General features: G+C 51.2%; 4 protein-coding genes across 4 annotated transcripts; 2 read left to right on the forward strand and 2 right to left on the reverse strand.

Annotated features, from left to right (window-relative positions):
• Window positions 1-478: 478 nt before the first annotated feature.
• On the reverse strand, window positions 479-1,558 carry PFICI_10336 (uncharacterized protein; the record flags this gene model as incomplete). Its single annotated transcript, XM_007838917.1, has 1 exon — window positions 479-1,558. The coding sequence occupies one exon, from the start codon at window positions 1,556-1,558 to the stop codon at window positions 479-481; it is 1,080 nt and encodes a 359-aa protein (XP_007837108.1).
• Window positions 1,559-2,206: 648 nt separating this feature from the next.
• On the forward strand, window positions 2,207-4,614 carry PFICI_10337 (kinetochore protein NDC80; the record flags this gene model as incomplete). Its single annotated transcript, XM_007838918.1, has 3 exons — window positions 2,207-2,251; window positions 2,394-4,354; window positions 4,413-4,614. 3 exons carry the CDS (start codon window positions 2,207-2,209, stop codon window positions 4,612-4,614), a joined length of 2,208 nt encoding a protein of 735 aa, XP_007837109.1.
• Window positions 4,615-5,394: 780 nt separating this feature from the next.
• On the forward strand, window positions 5,395-5,982 carry PFICI_10338 (uncharacterized protein; the record flags this gene model as incomplete). The annotated part of the gene is made up of 1 exon (XM_007838919.1): window positions 5,395-5,982. The coding sequence occupies one exon, from the start codon at window positions 5,395-5,397 to the stop codon at window positions 5,980-5,982; it is 588 nt and encodes a 195-aa protein (XP_007837110.1).
• Window positions 5,983-6,227: 245 nt separating this feature from the next.
• Window positions 6,228-9,005, reverse strand: PFICI_10339 (uncharacterized protein; the record flags this gene model as incomplete). Its single annotated transcript, XM_007838920.1, has 4 exons — window positions 6,228-6,845; window positions 6,903-8,346; window positions 8,404-8,840; window positions 8,907-9,005. 4 exons carry the CDS (start codon window positions 9,003-9,005, stop codon window positions 6,228-6,230), a joined length of 2,598 nt encoding a protein of 865 aa, XP_007837111.1.
• Window positions 9,006-9,310: the final 305 nt, after the last annotated feature.

Raw genomic sequence — 9,310 nt, forward strand, 5'->3', positions numbered from 1 at the left:
TCCGTGCCTGTAGACCGGGGCCATTGAACAACGGGATAGATAGTTTGCATACTTCCCCGAGCCGCACAGTGGACTGGGCGGACCGGCCAATCTGGACGTCATCCGTGGTCTCAGTCAAACCCTGAACCTAATTAATCCTCCTTTCTTCTCAGTTTCTTTTGAATTTGTTCTTCTTGTTGCTTTCTTTTTCTCAACGCGGGACCTTTGACTTATAGGGACGGCTTGGACACTGCCTCCGGTATCGGCTTGCCAGCACCGGCATGTGGACGTGGGGTGTTCAAGGGCCCGAAGATGCGAAAGAAGCCATTAGTACACATGCATTCAATTTTGTTCACATTTATTTCACTTAGCATGGATCCAATAAAACCACATATTACTCCCGTGTTCATAGAATTTGGACTATGTATTGCCCGCGCTTGAAGGTGTACCTACCCAAACTTGGATCGCCCATGACACGTCCAGTGTATAGTAAATCTTTCTATTGAGTATCGGGCGGCGGCAACTCCCAACTTCGGACTGCTTGTCCTTTCTCTTTCCTCTTGCCCAAACGCGGTGACCCGCCTCCAACAAATTGCAACACCCATTCTCGCACCTTTTGCGTCTTTAGAAGTTGTTGTCGTCCATCTGTACGATGGGCCAGCTCTTTTGCGCTGTAGAACCCCCCAACATCGTCTTCGTCAAGCTTGCGACGGTACAAGAGGTCGACTTTTGTTAGATTTCTTCTCAGGCTATGACCGTGAACTTTATTCTTGAAGTGGCTCAAAGCGACGTTGCGCAGAAGGATTATGTCTTGGCGCCTAGTGCTCCTCAGTGTGGCTTCCGAGGCTGAGGTGGCATCGTCGGATAACCAAAAGGTTATGCTAAACCCCGACTTGGATTCGTCGCCAACAATGAGCTCAACTAAAGACTTGGAGCGCCCCCATTTGGTTCTCACGGTACGTGGCTCGGCCACAGAGATGACACCAGCTATCAGATTGACCGTCATCGTCTGCGGTTCAATGGAGTTGAGGTACGAGGCATTAGGAAGATTCCCGAGATTGCTCAAGCGAGCAGTGCCAAGTCCCAAGGTCCTATCTCCTTGGTCAATAAAGGTGCTTTCTTCAATAGAACTTCTGAAGCTTTCATCCTGAGTTGATATGAAAGAAGTCTCCTCAGCAGTGCTGTTGAGAGTCGCTGTCGGCAGTTGTGAAGACGTTATGTCGTCGTACACTCTGAGGGAATGTTCATAAAACTCGTCGCGCAGAGACTGGCTCGCAGCGTCGGTGCCTTGTGTGTCGGCGGTCCTGAAAAAGTCTTGACTGGCCTGATAGTAGCCGTCAAACTCGTGCATCTGAGTGAAGCCAGTCTCCAGCCTTTGTTGTTGGAGAGGGATACTTCTCCAAGTAGCTATATCCAAAACCGTTTCCTCGGCCCCCTGATTCGCTTCCGTCCCAGTGGCCTTGCTTATCCCAGCAAAACAAGCAAGAGGTTCTAGAAACTCATTCAAAAGCTCTTCTGACGTCCAATCAATAGCATCATTGGCAGGTGCACCAGCAAATATCATGACCTTTGGAGTCATATCGCTCGAGCTCAGCTGCTGGCAAGCAACGCGAATTCATTGCATGTTTTTGTGTTTCCAACAATAAACAAGAAGAGAAAGAAAGAAAGAAAGAGGGAGGATAAATTAGAGAAAATAGAATATGAATGAGCAAAAGAGCAGTAGCCAAAGAGATCCTCAACCCTAAATGATGAGAAACTTCATTTGTGCATCATGATGTTTTGCGATTTATGACAGTCGACGTTCGACATCTGGACATTGGGGGATTCAAGTGGATCCTTTGGAGAAACCTTGAAGTAGGTAGAGAGACTTGAGGTACGTACCTTGCAGCCTTAACCCCGCCCGTCAATCAAATGTCAATAATAAATGTACCAGCTCAGGCTTCTCAATGTGCTGGCTGCCGCCCCGACAGCGACAGCCAATGAAAAAGCTGCAGGCGGTTTTTGTTTACTTTGCGACCAGAGCAACCCCCCGATTAGAGCAACACCACTTCAAGTAATCCAAGTTAATCATCTCCCGTGCATCACACCCATTTCGCCGTCAATTCTTTCAAACTCTCTAGAAAAACCTACACCATCAATTCCGCAATAACGTCGCCCTTTGCATTGGCCACCCGACGTTGCCCATAGTCACGAATATACGAATTTCTCGAGGCTGCTGCCCTGCATTATGTCGCAGGACACGGGTCTTTGGAGCGTGCGAAGGCCCCGAGAGGTACGAGACGTTGTCCCTCCCTCCCCGTCCGCCGCCGCCGCCGCGCGCGCGCAAACTCGATTCCACCTACCTCGATGTACCTTGCCTCACTTTTCTCCACTCCGCGAAACTAACATTTGTGTGTTTTCTCAACACGACGCAGACCCTAGGAGGCATCAACCTCAACACCAACAGTGCCATACCCCAACCTCCATCCGCCATGAAGAGATCAAACTCTGCGAGCGGCTTTGGCGGCAGCCACGTGCGCTCTGTCTCGGGATCTAGGCAGTCCCTGGCCATGGGCAGCCGCCCGCCCCAGCCCATCTTCTCGCGAGCTTCACTCGGCGGAAGCAACCTCGCTGAAATGGGCATGTCTTCCGTCAAGCGCGCTTCAATTGCGCCCAGCAGCGGCTCCCTCAAAACCTATGCGCCCGCCGGACTGCCAGGCCGCAGCTCAGAAGGCGACCCGAGACGGAGTAGTATCTACCGATCGCGGCCTTCGACCAACGGCCCCATGAACCACCAGAGTTTCTTCCAGCAGGCACCGCAAGCTGCGGGTGTGCCGCGCGATCCTCGCCCTCTGAGAGACCGATCGTATCAGGCGCGCATTGGGCAGGAATTATTAGACTATCTGGCAAAGCACAACTTTGAGATGGAAATGAAGCATAACTTGTCGCAAAACATCATCAAGTCGCCTACGCAAAAAGACTTCAATTACATGTTTCAATGGTTATATCACCGCATTGACCCGGCATATCGCTTCCAGAAGAATATTGATCAGGAGGTGCCACCGATTTTGAAGCAGCTGCGCTACCCTTTTGAGAGGAGTATCACCAAGTCGCAAATCGCGGCCGTGGGTGGTCAGAACTGGAGCACGTTTCTTGGTCTGCTGCACTGGATGATGCAGTTGGCGCAAATGCTCGAGGGCTACACGCTTCACAACTATGACGACGCATGCATGGAGGCTGGCATTGATGTTTCGGGGGACCACATCATTTTCGACTTCCTGAGTTCAGCTTACCGAGACTGGCTGGACATGGGTGATGATGCAGGCGACGAAGACGCCGAGAGAGCACTGGCACCGCACATTCAAGCCATGGCAGAGGCTTTTGAACGTTCAAACTCGAAGTATCAATCCGAGCTTGACATGCTTGAAGCTGAAAATGCCCGGTTACAGCAAGAAATCGAAGACCTAGAAAAGTCGACACCAGATCCACGAGTCTTGGATGACAACTTCAAAATCATGGAAGAGGATAAGATGAAGTTTGAGGAATACAACGCCTTGGCGCAACAAAGATCAGAGAAGTATGAAAGCCGAGTCGCCGTGCTTGAAGAAGAATACCACAAACTCATGGAAGAGCTCAAAGAGGCCGATGACGAACGTCGCAGCTTGCAAAAAGAGGTCGATAGCCAGGGAATAAGCATGTCGGATATTGACCGCATGACTTCGGAGCGCGAGCGCCTGCAACGTGGAATCGAGTCGGCTGCTCAGCGCCTCGAGGATGTGAAGAAGAAGGTTGCAGAAAAGGAAACTGAAGCCAGCCGGAGGCTCGACGAGCTTGAGCGTCTTGTCGACAAGTACAACACCATAGCCTACCAGAACCAACTCATCCCCACAACTGCCGAGAACGCCAAGGGGGAGCAATACGAACTTGCAGTCACGGTCAACGAGTCGGACTTTACAGGTTCAGTTATGAAGGGGGGTTCCTACGGCGCTTCCTCAACAGGCACCGAACGCCTACTGGCAGACCCGGTTACTGGTTATCAACCAGCTCACATCTTGAACCTTGACCTGCGCGGAACAGTTAAGAACAACTTTGCGCAGTTGCGCAAGGAGGTCAGTGAGCGACGTGGCCTCGCCATGGACGCCATGATGAAAGACCACGAACTACTCGACGGCATTAAGGAGACCATTGAGGACAAGCAGGGCGAAGTAGAAGCACTGCGACACCGCGTCCGCGCTGCCGAGGAGGAGTACGAGAAGACCAAAGAAGTCACAACCACACAGAAGCTGGCGAGCGATGCACAAATCGAGAAGATGGAGAAGGAGCTCGCCAAAATGCGCACCCAACTCACAGAGAGCTTGCAATTCCTTGAGCAGAGGGAGATGAACACCAACATTGAGTAAGTTATATTCACGTTGATCTCCATGGTAAACTTGAAACTCATCATTCCATTATAGGTACGAGCAACTCACACTCAAGGCCAATGCTCTGCGCGAGGAGCTGCACACGGAAATTGAGCGCATGCTCAATGACGTGATCAAGTTCAAGGTGCACGTTCAGAAGAACCTTGAAGACTACGAGAGTTTCGTGGCAGACGAGCTCGAGAAAGAGCTCGTGCCCGAGGAGATGTCGGTGGATGAAGAGGAAGAAGAGGATTGAGCACCGTGAAACGCCCACTGCATTTTGAAGACCGCTCTAGAAGGTTCGGACTTTGGTTGGTCATGTTATCTTGTTTCTGTCTTGTCTATGCGAGCGAAGCGGCAGGTTCTTTTCGAACCTCGGCGTTTTTGGATGTTTGCAGGCTTGGGTACTTTCGGGGCTTACGATGAGATACCTTTTGATGATAACGCGCGATTGAAATATCTCTGCATGGAGATGCTTGTATATAATACAGAATGGCGTCGGTCTTGTTTATATTTGGTGGGTGTGGAAAACATTGATGATGTTGCTGTTGGAAAGCCACTCAACCTGATTCCTATGATGACGGAGTATACATTGTCTATGTTTCAATGAAGAGTCTACATCTAATGTGTTCATTTCAAGGGGTGATCATGTCTCGAATGCTTTTGATTAAATGTCTTACAGTGGCAGAAAAGATGAAAAGAAGTGCATGAGCGAAGCAAGGAGGTCCAAACCTTGTCTAAGCTCCCTTGTAAACCCCCAACTTCAGAGGCAAGGGATGTTCTGTGTACTACTGCCTTGAACCCCACCATTGTCCCCCGCCCCCACAAGAGTTACCTACGGGTACATGACCCAACGACGCTTCCACTTCTGACGGCTTCACTTTACCTTGACTATTCCAGATGCAATTAGATGGTAATAAACAACACAACTTGATGCGCAAGTGATCATACAGGTGTATTTACACATAATCGAAGACATTCTTCCACCTCGACCCCATTCTGCCACAGAAATCTCACCGCTGGCACTCTACAAACCATGACGACGGTCGACCCCTACTCCTCTTCTACGCCAGACCCGACAATGGGATCAAAGACACCCTTTGAGTTCCCGCGCGAATACCACTTCCCACCCTTCTTTACGCGGCAGGTCAACACGACAACGCACCGCTCGCAGCTGGAAAAGTGGTCCTCGCTCGTGCAGGCCTACGGCAAGCACCACCGGCTCTTCAAGCTGTCGCTCTCGTCGCCCCAGGCCCAGGACCTGTTCCACAACCAGACGCTGGACCGCCGCCTGAGCCTCGCCGACGCCCGCGAGCTCGTCGAGTTCATGCGCCAGGAGGGCCGCGCCGAGTGGATCGGGAACCCAAAGGACGCCGATGTTGCCTACCTCTACTGGCGCACCCCCGACGAGTGGGCCCGCGAGCTCGAGGAATGGGCCGACGCCACGGGTCAGAAGAACGCCGTGCTCACTCTCTGGGAGCTGACCGAGGGCGAGGCCACGGTGGGCACCGACATCCGCGGCCTCGACCAGGAGATTCTTCAAAAGGCTCTGCAGGTACTGGTCAAGAGAGGCAAGGCTCAAATATTCGGGCACGGCGATGAGCAGGGTGTCAAGTTCTTTTGATTTTTGGCGCATTTATCATAAGATGAAGTGGAAATAAGACGAAAGCAAAATGGCATGTCTATGCCCTCAAGAGATGGACGTGATAAACATATACTTCATTGTCATTATCTACAGTAATGCATCTACGGAATAACCAAGCACGGAAGAGACGGCCGGTTTCCACGCCATTACGTGGGAGAAGCCCACGAAGAAAACACCATACGCCGTGCTCGACAAACCCAGACCGGACACCTCTGCAAGCTAGACTAGCTGAAGAAGTTGTTGACAAGATACTTCTTATCGAAAGTCAACTCTTGCTTCATTACTACATCCAGCAACCAGTCTGAAGCGACAACCCTAGCTTCCATGTTGCCTGCCTTCGCCATGGCTTCAAATCTTGGCCACAACTTTTTCTCTTCTGGAGATGCAGTGCTCAGCAAGTACACTGGTTCCGGCCCTCCTTCGTCATCTTCCGGGTTTGTCGGCTTGATTGTTGTGCCACTTCTCGCAGCATACACCAGGAAAATAGCACCATTGGCATCTGCAATTGCCTTGTAGCTTTCGGTGCCATTCTTGATGGTAGACGTGCAGTATATCGGAACATTCCACAAGAGCTTTCCCTTGTTCTTTATTGCCCGTTCGACAGAAGCCTCGAGTTTGAATCCGAACTTCTTTTCATTCTCCTTATCGTGAAGAAGGTAGTCCTCGGGCGGCGGTACTTCTCCAGTGTCCAAGCATTGCTCAATCCATTCGGATGACAGTACCTTGGCTCCCTTGGACAAATTTCGAAGGAACTTGACAGTCCGTACCACCTGTGGCGCCACTAGATAGTCAACCTGACTGCCGTCGGAAACGACTTGTATACCGAGATCGCGGAGCTTTTTCTACACGGAAATATTAGAACCCTGACCATCAACCAGAACACAACTCGTTGAACTTACCCGATCAGCATCTTCTTTAAACTTGTCATTGACCCATCTCTTAAACCCTGTTAGGATTACCTTTGCATCGATTTCTGGTAAAACAGGCTTGCTGCCCTTCTTGGCGCCACGCTTGGTTCGGACAGGGACTGCCTCGCCCTCGTCGGCCGTTGGACTAGAAGCGCTCCGGCGATTGAGGTGCTCCCGGTCAATGTAATCCGCGGCCCTCTTCCCGCCCCACAGACCGTCTTTGAGCCCCCGTTTCTTCTCCTTGTCATAAAGAGCCACATCGGGAGCAATTTCTGACAGTCGCTGCTGTGCCTTGGCCTTGGCACTCCGGCTACCAGTAGAGACGGTTGACGGTGTCTCATTTTCTTTTCCGGTGAGCACATGACGACCTCGTGCAGGCGTCGCAGCCTCGACTGCGCGACGTTTTGCCGGCGCAGGGATACCAAACTCCTCGGTCGTCTTTTTGGCATAGTCCTCCTCGGAATCCTTCATGACGTCGAATTCCTTGCGGGCTTGGCGTCCAATGGCCACTCCTTCTAAAGGACCATCAGAATAAGCATTCTCTTTGGCCATGTCCAAAATCTTTCGTTTGCGCGAAGTTGTTGGGCTGGGCTTCTCAGGCTCGCCTGGGTAGAACATGGCCCGGAGTCGCGATTCATCGAGGGGTGTCTGGCCGATAACCTCGCCCAAGTTGGTTCGGGGCGGAAAATGTGTATACTTCTCCACTGTAAGGCTTTGCATCTCGCACTTGGCATAGCTTTCCTCGATCCACAAGTGGTTGGTCATATTAATGTTCCAGTCTCGGGCGGCCTCGCATTTCTCGCTGTTGTTTCTGGCAGTGATCAAATGTGTGTTATCCGCCTTCATGGTTTTGGTGTATGTCGCACCAGCAGCAGTAATTAGGTTCTCGAGGTAGATGCGGGCTTCACCACCGTAGTTGGAGACAGTGATCCTCAAGTCCTTGAAACCGGGTATGCCATCTCTTGGAATAGGATAATGGAGCAGGCGGCGCATTGGGGATGTCCATGTGTTATGGGTAATGAGATGATAGAGCCAGGACAAGTTGCCGACATCTTTTCCTGATTTTGATGCTTTCACGTATTGCTCTCCTTCGCGGTATTGGCAGATGAAATAGTCGCAGTTGCCAACGTTGTCTGTGATTTCGCCGCCACCACTCTCGATAAGCCCCTGGACAATCTCTTTTAATCGAGGCGATATAGCCAAATCCCAAGATAGCATGACGGCCTTGTCTTCGAAAACGGTCAATTTGGGGCGAACACACTCAGAATCCGTGGGAAAAGGCATCCACTGTGGTCTGGCTGATGTGGCACCCTCGAGGTGCTGGCTAGCTGGCACTGCTACTTCGTCATCGGGCTTTGCAGCAAAGACTTCTGGGTCTGGCAGCATGTATGGCCCTTCGTCAATCCTTTTGCCAAGTCTAAAACAGTCATCGAACCTTGAGTTCTCATTAGCAATCTACGCGGGTATACATCCATTTCGTGGTGGATCTTACCAATGCGGTAGCACAATCTTGCACTTGAGGTTCTTACTCTGAACGATGCGACATTTATCATTATTCATGCCCAAGGCACAGACGTGTGTAACCAATTTTGTGATATTTTCGGAGTCTTGAGCTCCCAAGGCCATGGAACAGCCGATTATTGATTCCTTGTCGGAAGGAGGCACGTCATCGGCCACAGTAAGGACGATGTCGCTGAAGAGCATTCTCGGATCGGGGGAGAATGGCCGGACCTGGACAAGCTTATTTCGGCCAAGAGAGGATGATATCCATGTCGATCTGACTACGGGGATCATCATGGCCGTTGCATCGGTGTGCTGTGGGAAATCACTCGTGTTGGCGATAATGTGGGTGAGCTTTTCGAGGTAAAGCGACTTGTCGCGTCTCGCGTCAACGACCTCTCCGCCATGTTTACTGACTTGACTGGAAAGCTGTTGCGCAAAGTTGTGTCAGTACAAAGCCGGACATGTGAAGATTAAACAGGATGAATTACAAACCTCTTGGATCAGATTTTCAGGAAGGTCGCGACTTTCGACAAAAGAGAATACGCAGGAGCTAAACAGCCGATCAGCGTCGGCGGCGCCCGGATGCGCCATGATGATTCCGCTATGTTATATTGCTGCAATAGAGAGAAAGGTCTTGAAGAATGCCAAAGAGAAATCAAAAGCAAGGGGTGTTCTGCAAGGTGGCGGATTGCAAACAAGTTGTTGGCTAAACAACAGCGGCCGGTTGTTGCCTTGTGGGAGACTCGTGACCTAGAACGGGATGATGGAATTTGTTTTCGAAGCCGCCCCCAAAGCCAAAAGCTACCCCCCAAAGCGCGTCGCAGAGGCGTCAGTGGAACGCGAACTTGAGGAACGCGGTCACGTGGCTAGGCTGCACTAGATCTCGCGGCTTAATT

This window comes from Pestalotiopsis fici (assembly GCF_000516985.1).
Source record: "Pestalotiopsis fici W106-1 unplaced genomic scaffold PFICI_Scf_7, whole genome shotgun sequence".
Classification (NCBI taxonomy): domain Eukaryota; kingdom Fungi; phylum Ascomycota; class Sordariomycetes; order Amphisphaeriales; family Sporocadaceae; genus Pestalotiopsis; species Pestalotiopsis fici.